Source organism: Somniosus microcephalus, chromosome 6 (genome assembly GCF_052327205.1).
Source record: "Somniosus microcephalus isolate GS21.2 chromosome 6, FLI_Smic_1.0, whole genome shotgun sequence".
Classification (NCBI taxonomy): domain Eukaryota; kingdom Metazoa; phylum Chordata; class Chondrichthyes; order Squaliformes; family Somniosidae; genus Somniosus; species Somniosus microcephalus.
In genome coordinates, this window is record NC_140992.1 from 201,628,275 (window position 1) to 201,642,650 (window position 14,376).

General features: G+C 49.9%; 2 protein-coding genes across 2 annotated transcripts; one reads left to right on the forward strand and one right to left on the reverse strand.

The window, feature by feature from the left end:
* Positions 1-9,226: 9,226 nt before the first annotated feature.
* Positions 9,227-10,398, reverse strand: LOC147116362 (metallothionein-like). The gene is made up of 3 exons (XM_085991216.1): positions 10,220-10,398; positions 9,946-10,023; positions 9,227-9,501 (listed from the first exon to the last, which is right to left on the reverse strand). The coding sequence occupies exons 1-3, from the start codon at positions 10,251-10,253 to the stop codon at positions 9,407-9,409; spliced, it is 207 nt and encodes a 68-aa protein (XP_085847342.1). The 5' UTR covers positions 10,254-10,398; the 3' UTR covers positions 9,227-9,406.
* A 718-nt stretch (positions 10,399-11,116) lies between these two features.
* Positions 11,117-13,143, forward strand: LOC147116363 (metallothionein-like). The gene is made up of 3 exons (XM_085991215.1): positions 11,117-11,335; positions 11,532-11,609; positions 12,855-13,143. The coding sequence occupies exons 1-3, from the start codon at positions 11,302-11,304 to the stop codon at positions 12,947-12,949; spliced, it is 207 nt and encodes a 68-aa protein (XP_085847341.1). The 5' UTR covers positions 11,117-11,301; the 3' UTR covers positions 12,950-13,143.
* The last annotated feature ends 1,233 nt before the right edge of the window (positions 13,144-14,376 follow it).

Sequence of the window (14,376 nt, forward strand, 5' to 3'; positions counted from 1 at the left end):
TTATGTGCGAAGGGCTCGCAGACGCTGTGTGAGAGGGGCAGCCATGCCTAGACGCAGAGGGGCCATCAGGCGTCGGCAACGTAGGCCTTACCCACTCAGGGAATACCGGCAGCAGGTGTCCTATCTCACCATGACTGCCGCGCATTGTGTTAAGAGGCTGCGCTTCAGAAGGGAGGTGGTTGCAGAGATCTGCCAGCTGCTTCACAGAGATCTGCGTCCACAGCTGATGTGCAGGATGTCTCTGTCGGTGGAAGTGAAGGTCACGGTGGCTCTGAACTTTTATGCAAGCGGCTCCTTCCAAGCCGCTGCTGGGGACATAGCGAACATCTCCCAGTTCGCCATGCATCGCTGCATCCGGCAGGTCACCGATGCCCTTTTCGCAAGGAGACACCAATTCATCTCCTTCCCCATGACCCTAGAGAGGCAAGAGCAGCGTGCAGTCGGATTTGCCAGGATCGCCGACTTCCCCATGGTGCAGGGCGCCATTGACTGCACGCATGCGGCTATGCGGGCACCTATCGACAATGCCGAGGATTACCGCAACCGGAAGGGCTACCATTCCCTCAATGTACAGCTGGTGTGTGACCACAGGCAGCGCATCCTAGCTGTCAATGCCCGCTTTCCAGGAAGCAGCCACGATGCATTTATCCTGCGCCAGACTACTGTGGCTGACATGTTCGAGGCACAGCCTCCACCAAGGGGATGGCTTATTGAGGACAAGGGCTACCCTTTGTGTACATGGCTCATGACCCCGCTCCGCGCGCCCAGGACCCCTGCGGAGGAGGCATACAACGAAAGCCATCAAGCCACAAGGAACATCATAGAGCAAACGATTGGCATCCTCAAGCAACGGTTCCGCTGCCTGGATCGTTCCGGCGGATCTCTACAGTATTCGTCGGATAGAGTCTCCCAGTTCGTCGTCGTTTGCTGCATGCTGCACAACCTGGCTATCCGCAGGACTCAGGCACTGCCACCTCACGTTGGACCACCACCTCAGGAGGACGAGCAGGAGGACCATGAGGAGGAGGAGGAGGAGGAGGAGTACCAGCCCAGGAGGGAGCCACAAGGTCCAAGGGCCGTCCGCCGGCGGCTTATTGAACGGCACTTCTAGGCCCCCTGTCAGGGAATGGCTTGTGGCAATGAACGCACCTGAATGCAGCCGCTCCGCAAGCCCTCAGCCGGTTAACGCAACAACCACTTGAAACATGACACCTGGACAAGCTGAATAAATAAAAAGCTTTATTTAACAAATTCAGGGCCCTTCCCACATGAAACAGAGAAACAGACAAGACCCCCAAAAAACAGTCAAAAACATATCTCACTCCCACAACCTGGGGAGGAATAACAAAACTTGTCAATAACATTTGCCTTCATCTTCGGCCTTCCCAAAATAAGCCCCCCCCCTCCAGAACACAACCACCCCCATATAAAAAAACATTTGCCTTCATCTTCGGCCTTCCCAAAATAAGCCCCCCCCCCCCAGAACACAAACACCCCCATATAAAAAAAACAGTTGGCAACACACTCTACTTGGTGTGCCGAGAGGGCGAGTCCTTGTGCAGGCTTCTCCGGCCCCTGCCCGACCTGTTGCTCCGCCTCAACCTGGGCCCTGTGGGTGTGGCAAGGCTGGGGGAAGGCTCCTGAGGGGCACACTGCGTGACGGCAGATGCCCTTGGGGGTCGGCCTAGACGAGGTCTGGCCCTGGAGGGGCCGGCTGCTGACTGCTGCAGCTGTGGCTGGGCAGCATCAGTCTCTGCATCAGCTCGTCGCACCTTGGCTGGGGGAGTGGCAGTGGCGGCTGCAGCAATGGGGGCAAGCTGGCTGATGCCAGGCGCTCGCTGGTCGCCAGAGACACTGGCACTCGGCCGGGCTGGCACTGCAGCAAGCGCAGCAATCTGGTGGAGGCCAGACCGCTGTGCTGCAGCAGGGCGGCGGGTGCCCTGGCGATGCTTCCGTGACACCGCGAGTGTGGCAGAAGTGAGTGCCCGAACTGCCCTGGTCTGTGCCCGCATCAGATCAGCCAGTGTCTGCACGGCACCACTCATGAACTCGCGACTCGCGTCCTGTGCTGCCGCGAGTTGGTCGACACCCCTGGCCTGTGCTGCCGCGAGTTGGTCGACACCCCTGGCCTGTGAGTCCCCGAAAGCGGCCACACTATGAGCCAGGGACTCAATGGCCTGAGGCATCTGTCCCACAACCCCCATGAACTCGTTGTGGCGCCGCTCCGAGGCCGCGGACATTTCATCAAGGAGGCGCACCTCCTGGGCGAGGACAGTCTCCGGACTGGAGGGCGGACTCTCCCTCTGGGGAGAAGGCCGCCGAGCTGCCCGACCCTTCCCGCGTGCCTGGACGCCACTGGGCCCAGCAACTGCCCTCCCCTGCAACACTTCCCCCCTCTGGGGAGAAGGCAGCCGTGCTGCCCGACCCTTCCCGCGTGCCTGGACGCCACTGGGCCCAGGAGCTACGCCCCCCTGCAACACTTCCCCCTGGCTCTCCTCCAGGCAAGACGTCTCCCCTCCATTGCCATCCCCTGGCACGGATGAGGGTTCCCCCGATGTGCCACCTTCCTCTTGGTCCTCGTCGTCCTCCTCTTCCGAGGGACTGGCACTCTCAGCTTCATGGACCTCCTCCTCACCAGCTGAAAGCAGGAAGGCACAAGAGTAGCTTTAGAGTGAGGACAGGGCGTCAGCGAGGGAGGCATGAGTGGTGGCATTATGCGCATTGGTCGGACAGTGGCAAAGGATGTAGATCTGAAGCGCAAGGGGAACGAGAGAGGTCCAAACGGTCATGTCCTTACCATTGGGGCCCAGCACAGGGTCCGCATCACCAATAGCAACGGGGCCAACCACCCGGCCACGCATGAGTCGAGCCACGCGCTCCTCCAGCTCACTGAGCTCCTGGAACTGGGCACGGCCTCCCACGGTGACATTCCGGCTCTTCATATTCTGGGCCAGCTTGGCCTGCAAGAGAAAGGACAGCCTCTAAGTACAGTGTAGTGCCCTGTTGTTGTGTGCACTGCCTCCCATGGTGGAATAGCTTGGCCAGTGTGGTGCCCTGTTGTTGTGTGCACTGCCTCCCGTGGTCGAATAGCTTGGCCAGTGTGTAAAGTGCAGAAAGTGCTATTGATGATCATGCCAGTGCCATAGCTGCGGGAGGAGGGCTGGCCATTAGGCCTTTGAGGTCCCTTTGCCCATAATGTGAGGTGCACATGCAAGGATGAGGAGGACACTGGAAAGGGTACTCACCCTGACCAACCGAGTGAGGTCGTTGTACTTCTTGCGGCATTGGTCACCAGTCCTGGGGACATCGCTGTTGGCTGACACCCTCAGGGTGATTTCCCTCCAGGCTCTCCTGTACTGCCTCCTGGGAGCCTTCTTGCCACTGTCCGGGCACAAGATCTCTCTGTTCTTTTCCAACCCCCTAAGCAGCACCCTCAAAGCATGCTCTGAGAAGCGCTGCGCTCATTTACGGGCCTTCTGCATGGCTTCAGGCGCTATTTGGGTCCACCAGCAGTGTTCAGGCCTAACTGCAGGGCTCCACTATCCAGGGCGTGGCAGCAGACAAAGTCGACCCTTCCCCCTTTAAGAGCTGGCCGGCGTCAGGGTGTCTGCTGTCAATCAAAACATGACCGCACCAGCGCTGCGCCCGGCCTCGGCGTTATCAGTCCGCACCGCCGGCTTAGCGCCTAAAGATAGGAGTGCAACGCCAGTTTCAGCGCTCGCCCAAACTCCTTGGCCAAAGCTACTGAATTTCGGCGAAGTGGCCTCCACTTTCCAGCGGGCGCTAACTTTAGCGCCCGCCCGACTTTACCGCCCCAAAAGTGGCTAGACTGAATTTCTAGGCCATTACCTCCACCTTGTACATTGGTGCTACATTATACATATTCTAACATAAAAATTAAAGTTTAATAGTAATTTGGTTACTTCAGTCACTGTTAGTCATTTGTGCCTAAGTTGGATTTGCTTTCTGAAATAAACATATGCAAGGTTATGCTAGGCACATGTGAACTGGAAGGTTTTCAGAGCTGGTAGATGTAGAATCAATCAAATGGTTTTTGTTGAAGATTATTTTGGAGAATTGTCTCTAAAGCAGAGAAGGTGCTGAAAGTGAAAGGTAGAAGGCTAAGCAAAGTTAAATACTTAACCTAGCAGAAGTAAACTTGTAAAGTACATTGCACATTTCATTTAATTGTTCACGTCTTTGACCATGGGAGTAAAATAACAGTATCACAATCCAGAGAAAGACATGCATACAGTTTTAGTTAATATTGTACAAGAAGACAACTGACAAAGGAAGGCAATAACGGCAATGTGATATGGACATCCCCAGAGATGAAGCTGAGCAACCCAGAGGAAGTAATAATATCCATTCACCAAGTACTGCGTTAATAGACAGCCCAAGCTGTAAGCCTGTGAGTATATCACAGGAGAGCATTAATATACAAAGCTCGGTATTTATCAGTGATGTGTTGAATACAAACTGTAAGTGTAACATTGCTAAGCCATGCTATAACCTTAGAAATTAAACATAAACAAGAGAATGCAGCGTGCTAAGACATTATGATTCACTTAATTCATAATTGTGCCTATAATTACCTAATCTCTTTCATTAATCCTGTTAAATAAATTAGTATTACTAAAAGCATCTTTATGACTGTCTTTCTCTTTGAAGCCTCTGTCAAATGAAGTTAACTAATTTCACTCAGTGTCGTACTGTGATGTCATGGTGACTGGATTGGGTGCTGTAAGATGGCTCAAAGGGTCGCTAGTTAAAGAATGTTATGAGCTGTAGAAGTAAATGGTAGATTTCAGTTAACTTTCTATGTACATGTGTTAGGAAAAAGGGCAAGGATTGGCCCAACACCCTTTAGTATACATAGCTAGATATTAGAAATTCACATAGTATGGTAGAATATAGTATTAATTCTAATTGAAACTCTGAATTCTGAATAACCATGTCATACAACCTGTCCATTAACAATTCTCTCCCATCATTTGGAAATGTGCCTGCAGATACGTTCCCCCTCATTTTCCTGCACGACATTGAGTTCTAGCTAGTAGTGATTTTCTAAACACGAACACAGACACACGCACACACCCACTCAAAACCACCAGCACCTTTATATGTTACAACTGGACATGTTAGAACTGTGCCATCCAGCTTTGCACCCAATTACTTTGCAGATTTGACAGTGACTTGCATATGGACTATGACACATGTCAACATTTTTCATTACACAAATATTTGGACATGTCAGAGGTCACTCTGTTAGGTGGGTGGTCAGAATTTGGTGAATAAAGAGTCCACAGCAGTCACAACTCTGCTCCATCAGTTAGAAACTTAACTATCGCCAGCCTTCCCACACTGCTAATGGAAGATTCTGAGCTGTATCTGGGGAACATTTCTGATCTTTTTTTTTCATTGATGGGATGTGGGCATCGCTGGTTAGGCCTGCATTTAGTGCCCATCCCTAATTGCCCTTGAGATGATGGTGGTGAGCCGCCTTCTTGAACCGCTGCAGTCCATATGGTGTAGGTACACCCACAATGCTGTTAGGAAGGGAGTTCCAGGATTTTGGCCCAGCGACAGTGAAGGAACGGCGATACAGGTCCAAGTCAGGATGGTGTGTGGCTTGGAGGGGAACTTGTAGGTGGTGATGTTCCCATGCATCTGCTGCCCTTGTCCTTCTAAGTGGTAGAGGTCGCGGGTTTGGAAGGTGCTGTTGAAGGAGCTTTGGCGAGTTGCTGCAGTGCATCTTGTAGATGGTACACACTGCAGCCACAGTGTGCCGGTGGTGGAGGGAGTGAATGTTGAAGGTGGTGGATGGAGTGCCAATCAAGCGGGCTGCTTTATCCTGAATGGTGTCGAGTTTCTTGAGTGTTGTTGGAGCTGCACTCATCCAGGCAAGTGGAGAGTATTCCATCACATTCCTGACTTGTGCCTTGTAGATGGTGGAAAGGCTTTGGGGAGTCAGGAGGTGAGACACTCGCCGCAGAATTCCCAGCCTCTGGCCTGCTCTTGTAGCCACAGTATTTATATGGCTGGTCCATTTCAGTGGTAACCCCCAGGATGTTGATAGTGGGGGATTCAGTGATGGTAATGCCATTGAATGTCAAGGGGAGATGGTTAGAGTCTCGCTTGTTGGAGATGGTCATTGCCTGGCACTTGTGTGGTGCGAATGTTACTTGCCACTTGTCAGCCTAAGTCTGAATGTTGTCCAGGTCTTGCTGCATATGGACACGGACTGCGTCAGTATCTGACGAGTCTCGAATGGTGCTGAACAGTGTGCAATCATTAGCGAACATCCCCACTTCTGACCTTATGATGGAGGGAAGGTCATTGATGAAACAGCTGAAGATGGTTGGGCCTAGGACACTGCCCTGAGGAACTCCTGCAGTGATGTCATTTGATTGAGATGAATGACCTCCAACAACCACAGCCAACTTCCTTTGTGCTAGGTATGATTCCAACCAATGGAGAGTTTTCCCCTTGATTCCCATTGACTTCAGTTTTGCTAGGGCTCCTTGATGCCACACTCGATCAAATGCTGCCTTGATGTCAAGGGCAGTCACTCTCACCTCACCTCTTGAGTTCAGCTCTTTTGTCCATGTTTGGACCAAGGCTGTAATGAGGTCAGGAGCTGAGTGGCCCTGGTGGAACCCAAACTGGGCGTCAGTTAGCAGGTTATTGCTGAGTATGTGCCGCTTGCTAGCACTGTCGACGACACCTTCCATCACTTTGCTGATGATTGAGAGTAGACTGATGGGACGGTAATTGGCCAGGTCGGATTTGTCCTGCTTTTTGTAAACAGGACATACTTGGGAAATTTTCCACATTGCCGGGTAGATGCCAGTGTTGTAGCTGTACTGGAACAGCTTGGCTAGGGGCGCAGCTAGTTCTGGAGTACAAGTCTTCAGTACTATTGCCGGAATGTTGTCAGGGCCCATAGCCTTTGCAGTATCCAGTGTCTTCAGCCGTTTCTTGACATCACGTGGAGTGAATTGAATGGGCTGAAGACTGGCACCTGTGATGCTGGGGACCTCAGGGGGAGGCCGAGATGGATCATCCACTCAGCACTTCTGGCTGAAGATAGTTGCAAATGCTTCAGCCTTGTCTTTTGCACTCACGTGCTGGGCTCCACCATCATTGAGGATGGGGATATTTTTGGAGCCTCCTCCTCCTGTTAACTGTTTAATTGTCCACCACCACTCATGACTGCATGTGGCAGGACTGCAGAGCTTTGATTTGATCCGATGGTTGTGAGATCGCTTAGCTCTGTCTATCGCATGCTGCTTCCGTTGTTTGGCATGCAAGTAGTCCTGTGTTGTAGCCTCACCAGGTTGACACCTCATTTTTCGGTATGCCTGGTGCTGTTCCCGGCATGCTCTCCTGCACTCTTCGTTAAACCAGGGTTGATCTCCTGGCTTGATGGTAATGGTAGAGTGAGGGATATGCCGGGCCATGGGGTTACAGATTGTGGTTGAATACAATTCTGCTGCTGCTGATGGCCCACAGCGCCTCATGGATGCCCAGTTTTGAGTTGCCAGATCTGTTCGAAATCTGTCCCATTTAGCACGGTGGTAGTGCCACACAACACGGTGGAGGGTATCCTCAACATGAAGACGGGACTTCGTCTCGGTGGTCACTTCCACCAATGCTGTCATGGACAGATGCATCTGCAACAGGTAGATTGGTGAGGACGAGATCAAGTAGGTTTTTCCCTCTTGTTGGTTCCCTCACCACCTGTCGCAGACCCAGTCTGGCAGCTATGTCCTTTAGGACTCAGCCAGCTGTGGTGCTACCGAGCCACTCTTGGTGATGGACATTGAAGTCCCCCAACTCAGAGGACATTTTGTGCCCTTGCTACTCTCAGTGCTTCTTCCAATTGGTGTTCAACATGAAGGAGTACTGATTCATCAGCTGACGGAGGGTGGTAATTAGCAGGACGTTTCCTTGCCCATGTTTGACTTGATGCCATGAGACCTCATGGGGTCCTGAGTCAATGTTGAGGACTCCCAGGGCTACTCCCTCCCGACTGTATACCACGGTGCCACCACCTCTGGTGGGTCTGTCCTGCCGGTGGGACAGGACATACCCAGTGGATGGTGATGGTGGTGTCTGGGACATTGGTTGTAAGGTATGATTCGGTAATTATGACTATGTCAGGCTGTTGCTTGACTAGTCTGTGGGACAGCTCTCCCAATTTTGGCACAAGCCCCCAGATGTTGGTAAGAAGGACTTTGCAGGGTTGACAGGGCTGGGTTTGCCGTTGTCGTTTCCGGTGCCGAGGTCGATGCCGGGTGGTCCGTCCGGTTTTATTCTTATTGTTTTTCATAGCGGTTGTTTACAACTGAGTGACTTGCTAGGCCATTAAGAGTCAACCACATTGCTGTGGGTCTGGAGTCACATGTAGGCCAGACCAGGTAAGGACGGCAGATTTCCTTCCCTAAAGGACATTAGTGAACCAGATGGGTTTTTGCAACAATCGACAATGGTATCATGGTCGCCATTACTAAGACTAACATTTAATTCCAGAATTAAATTGAATTGAATTTAAATTCCACCAGCTACCGTGGTGCGATTTGAACCTATATCCTCAAAGCATTTGACTGAAGCCTCTGGCTTACTAGTCCAGTGACATAACCACTACGCCACCACCTCCCCTTCTGCCCTTCCCCCCAATGAATTATATCAGGACATAAATCTCTCCTCCAGCTTCATTTCCATTTTTATTTTACTGAATGGAAAATTTTGGGAGGACAAATCACTCCTGAATTCCCAACTCGTGCCCCCGACAGGTAAAGCTCCATGTGGGAAGGAAGAATTAGTAAAATTATTCTATAAAATATAAATGAGGAAATATGTAGAAAGCCCTCTATTTGAAAATGAATTTAAATACTCATTATAATAGTGTTAAATATGTATTCTTTGAAATGACTGCTGATTGTGCAATATTAACTGGCTGTTCACTGACGTCTTCAGTTTGATTTTAGCGATTGGTGTTGTAATTGGCATGATACAGGGTCCGTAGTCCACAGTGAAGTGTTCCACAGAGAAAGGGGTTAGGGTTTAACCTCTTCCCCGAGACTGCACCAGGTGGCAATGTGGCTTTCAGGCATCATTTTATACAATGTGGCCTGTTTAGGCTCTAACTTGTTCCCTACACATTGAGCTGTCGTTAGGAACATCACTTATTTAACGAAGAGAATGGCACTGATCACAGGACTTGAAATAGTTTTTTTATTTACAGATATCAAAAATGATAATTTCAAAAACAATATATAAACTCATGGAAAGTGAATTCAAACAGACAACTCATCAGGACAGAGATACTGAGGACATGCGGCTTGTGTAATACAGTACATATTGACAATACTTTCTATATTGGGCCTGAAGGGCCTGTTGTTCAGGAGCAGCAGCTACATTTGTCGGAGGTTTTCCCTTTACACACACAGCCATTGGTGCAGTTCGTGCATCCTGCAGGACAGCAAGAGCAGCAACCTGAGAGAGGAGAGGGCAAAGGCAGAAATCAGGAACAATGAATGAGTTCAGTGAAACAGCCCCAGACCCTCCCATTGCAGCACTCAGCTCCTCCCTAATAAACTAATCTGTGCCATATCTCCAAGTAACCCGTCTGAAGATGCCCCGCCTCAGGACACTATGTGAGGGGGTTTGGGTGAATATGTTACTGTCGGTATCTCTCCAAACCTATTTCTAGTGATAAGTCTATAAAATCATCTCTTTCCGATGTCACTCTAAAACCCGTCTTTAACCAGCGGGGTTATCTCCACGAGTCTCTTTAGATTGGACAATCTGATGGGAATTAAATCAGGTGAAATCATGGACCTTGTACTTTTCTATTCTGGTCCTCTCTGAGTTCTGCCCAGAACTATCCGTCACAGAAATACAATGTGAGGAGCTGTAAACAGGCCCACAGTTACTCACTTTTCTGGCAGCGTCCAGCTTTGCTGGTGGGACATCGGCAGTCGGAGCACCTGCAGGTTTGTTCACAGGAGCAGGATCCTGAAAACAGGAAAAACAAAGACATTGAGTTAAGGCTCAAACCCGGAGAAATGCCCCGGTGTGGAGGAGCCCCGGCTCTTTGTCCCATTCTGTTCTGCAGTTACTTTAATAAAGAGCCTGCCCTCCAATCCTGCTCCACCTCAGTGAGACTGAGCCGGGACACTGTGCTGAAAGGACTGCACTAGTCACCACTCACCATCCAGGCAGACACAGGGCTTCGAGTCAGACATTTCACTAACAACTTCTTCAGCTTCCAGCCCTCACCCAATCAGCGCTTCTCGATCTGGTGCCCTTTGCTGAATCGGAGCCGAGTTTTATGGGGTTGTGATCGGTGGGGAACCGGCTGCAAAACCGGGGATGGGGCGGGTCGTTCCGGGCAGAATGCACCCGGGGCACCGAAGTGAGTCAGCGGCTGAAGGTTTGAATTGCACCCGTCTCCTTCACTCACAACACGGCCCCAAAAGATTTCTCAATAACAGCAATTTCCCAACATTTGCCGTTGAATCGCCGGGTGTCTGAGCGTCTGCAACACGTTTCACACCCACGGTCTGGGGGAGGCCAGGACTGCACGTTCTGTTTGAAGTTTATTGACCGATTTCACTCTAGATATTTGTTAGTTTTTGTGTTTCGGATTGCTGTCCCAGATCCTGTGTCCCAGAGAGTTTACCACTTGCCCCAATATCTACGAGAGATTCCATTAATAAAGTGCTTTCAGTGCAGCACGATTCAAAGCCACAGTGTCTGGAGAGGTGAGAATTGCCCAGTTGTCTGGTCAGTGTGAGGAGCCGGGAACACAGGTGACCTTTGAACCGTGTGCACTTCCTGGCTGTTTAAAGACTGAACTACACTGGAGTTTGTTTTTAGTCACTCTGTAAATATTTAGAATCAGAAATGACCCGATCTAAATTGCTGTTATTGAGAATAACAACAGAAAATGCTGGAAAAACTCAGCAGGCTCTCCTCCGAGTTTTTCCAGCATTTTCTGTTGTTATTTCGGATTTCCAGCATCTGCAGTATTTTGCTATCGTGCTGTTATTGAGAAATCTTTTGGGGCCGTGTTGTGAGTGAAGGAGACGGGTGCAATTCAAACCTTCAGCCGCTGACTCACTTCGGTGCCCCGGGTGCATTCTGCCCGGACCGACCCGCCCCTTCCCCGGTTTTGCAGCCGGTTCCCCACCGATCACAACCCCATAAAACTCGGCTCCGATTCAGCAAAGGGCACCAGATCGAGAAGCGCTGATTGGGTGAGGGCTGGAAGCTGAAGAAGAAGTTAGTGAAATGTCTGACTCGAAGCCCTGTGTCTGCCTGGATGGTGAGTGGCGACTAGTGCAGTCCTTTCAGCACAGTGTCCCGGCTCAGTCTCACTGAGGTGGAGCAGGATTGGAGGGCAGGCTCTTTATTAAAGTAACTGCAGAACAGAATGGGACAAAGAGCCGGGGCTCCTCCACACCGGGGCATTTCTCCGGGTTTGAACCTTAACTCAATGTCTTTGTTTTTCCTGTTTTCAGGATCCTGCTGCTGTGAAAAAACCTGCAGGTGCTCCGACTGCCGATGTCCCACCAGCAAAGCTGGACGCTGCCAGAAAAGTGAGTAACTGTGGGACTGTTTACAGCTCCTCACATTGTATTTATGTGACGGATAGTTCTGGGCAGAACTCGGAGAGGACCAGAATAGAAAAGTACAAGGTCCATGATTTCACCTGATTTAATTCCCATCAGATTGTCCATTCTAAGGAGACTCGAGGAGAAAACCCAGCTGGTTAAAGAAGGGTTTTAGAGTGACATCGGAAAGAGATGATTTTATAGACTTATCACTAGAAATAGGTTTGGAGAGATACTGACAGTAACCTATTCACCCAAACCCCCTCACATCGTGTCCTGAGGCGGGGCATCTTCAGACGGGTTACTTGGACAAATGTAAGAAGTCACACAACACCAGGTTATAGTCCAACAGCTTTATTTGAAATCACAAGCTTTCGGAGCGCTGCTCCTTCTTCAGGTGAAGTGGAGAAATGCATAAAGACACAGCTTATATAGTCAGAGAATCATGTCAGATGTTTACAGGTAACCTTTCCAACTGCCATTTATCACACCTCGGCAGAGAGATAATCACAGCAGTCAAAGGTGTGAATGGTGTCCAAACAGGTCAGTCAGGGAAACATTACATCAAAGAACAATGAGGTGGGGTCACAAGGGGTCAAATATTGCAGATGCTGGGGTCTGTATGAAAAACAAAAAAACAGACAAAAAACATTTTTTTTGGCTGGAAATCACAGCAGTTCCGGCCGCATCTGGACGACCTGCTGTGATTTCCAGCCAAAAAAAATGTTTTTTGTCTGTTTTTTTGTTTTTCATACAGACCCCAGCATCTGCAATATTTGACCCCTTGTGACCCCACCTCGTTGTTCTTTGATGTAATGTTTCCCTGACTGACCTGTTTGGACACCATTCACACCTTTGACTGCTGTGATTATCTCTCTGCCGAGGTGCGATAAATGGCAGTTGGAAAGGTTACCTGTAAACATCTGACATGATTCTCTGACTATATAAGCTGTGTCTTTATGCATTTCTCCACTTCACCTGAAGAAGGAGCAGCGCTCCGAAAGCTTGTGATTTCAAATAAAGCTGTTGGACTATAACCTGGTGTTGTGTGACTTCTTACATTTGTCCACCCCAGTCCAACTCCGGCATCTCCACACCAGGGTTACTTGGAGATATGGTGCAGATTAGTTTATTAGGGAGGAGCTGAGTGCTGTAATGGGAGGGTCTGGGGCTGTTTCACTGAACTCATTCATTGTTCCTGATTTCTGCCTTTGCCCTCTCCTCTCTCAGGTTGCTGCTCTTGCTGTCCTGCAGGATGCACGAACTGCGCCAATGGCTGTGTGTGTAAAGGGAAAACCTCCGACAAATGTAGCTGCTGCTCCTGAACAACAGGCCCTTCAGGCCCAATATAGAAAGTATTGTCCATATGTACTGTATTACACAGGCCGCATGTCCTCAGTATCTCTGTCCTGATGATGTTTTATATACTAGGAAAAAGGGAATCATTGTGATGTGTAAAAGCTTGCTTCTAAAAAAAGTGATTATCACATTGGAAAATAAAAAATCTGTTAATCTAAAACTTTTGCTTGTTTTTCCTGAACATACACATACTTCCCCTCAGTACATCCTGACTCTGTTAGAGTCACACAGGTCTTCAAATAATGAAATCACAATTGACTACACCTGAAAATACCCACCAGTGTCTGCATACAGAAAAGACAACTTCACCATTAGATATAACAACAGAAAATGCTGGAAAAACTCAGCAGGCCAGGCAACACCCGTGGAGAGAAAATAGAGTCAACGTTTCGGGTCAAACCCTTTGTCAAGACTGAAAAAGCACAGGAAATGAAATAGATTAAAAGGCCGGGCTGGGAGAGAACAAAAGAGAAGTGAAGAGACATTAAGAGGTATTCAAAACGAGATGAGATGGTGATAGGACTAGTGGAGACAAAAGACGGCTCTAGATTAGGTGTGAAATGCGCTGGCAGAATGGGAGACAGCTGCCATGTGGGAGAGAAAAAAAGGTGGCGGGGGGAAGGGGCCAAAACAAAGGTGTGGATAAAAAATAAGTAAAAATGTAATGGGGGCCGAGGTTATGATCTGAAATTGTTGAACTCGATATTGAGTCCGGAAGGCTGTAAAGTGCCTAATCGGAAGATGAGGTGCTGTTCCTCGAGCTTACGCTGAGCTTCCGCGGAACAATGCAAGAGCCCGAGTACAGTGAGTTCTGAGTGGAAATGGGGCGATGAATTAAAATGACAGGCGACCGGAAGCTCGGGGTCATCCTTACGGACTGAATGGAGGTGTTCCGCAAAGCAGTCACCCAATCTGCGTTTGATCTCCCCAATGTAGAGGAGACCACATCGTGAGCAGCGAATACAGTATACTAGATTGCAAGAAGTACAAGTAAATCGCTGTTTCACCTGGAAGGGGTGTTTGGGGCCCTGGACAGTGGGAAGGGTAGAGGTATAAGGGCAGGTGTTGCATCTCCTGCGCTTGCACGGGAAGGTGCCGGGCGAAGGAGAAGGGGTGCTGGGGGTGATAGAGGAGTGGACTAGGGTGTCTCAGAGGGAACGGTCCCTACGGAATGCTGAAAGGGGAGGGGAGGGGAAGATGTGTTTGGTGGTGGGATCACTTTGGAGGTGGCGGAAATGGCGGAGGATGATCCGTTGAATGTGGAGGCTGGTGGGGTGAAAGGTGTGGACAAGGGGAACCCTATCGTGGTTCCGGGAGGGAGGGGCAGGGGTGAGGGCAGAAGTGCGGGAGATAGAACGGACACGATCGAGGGCCGTGTCAACCACGGTAGAGG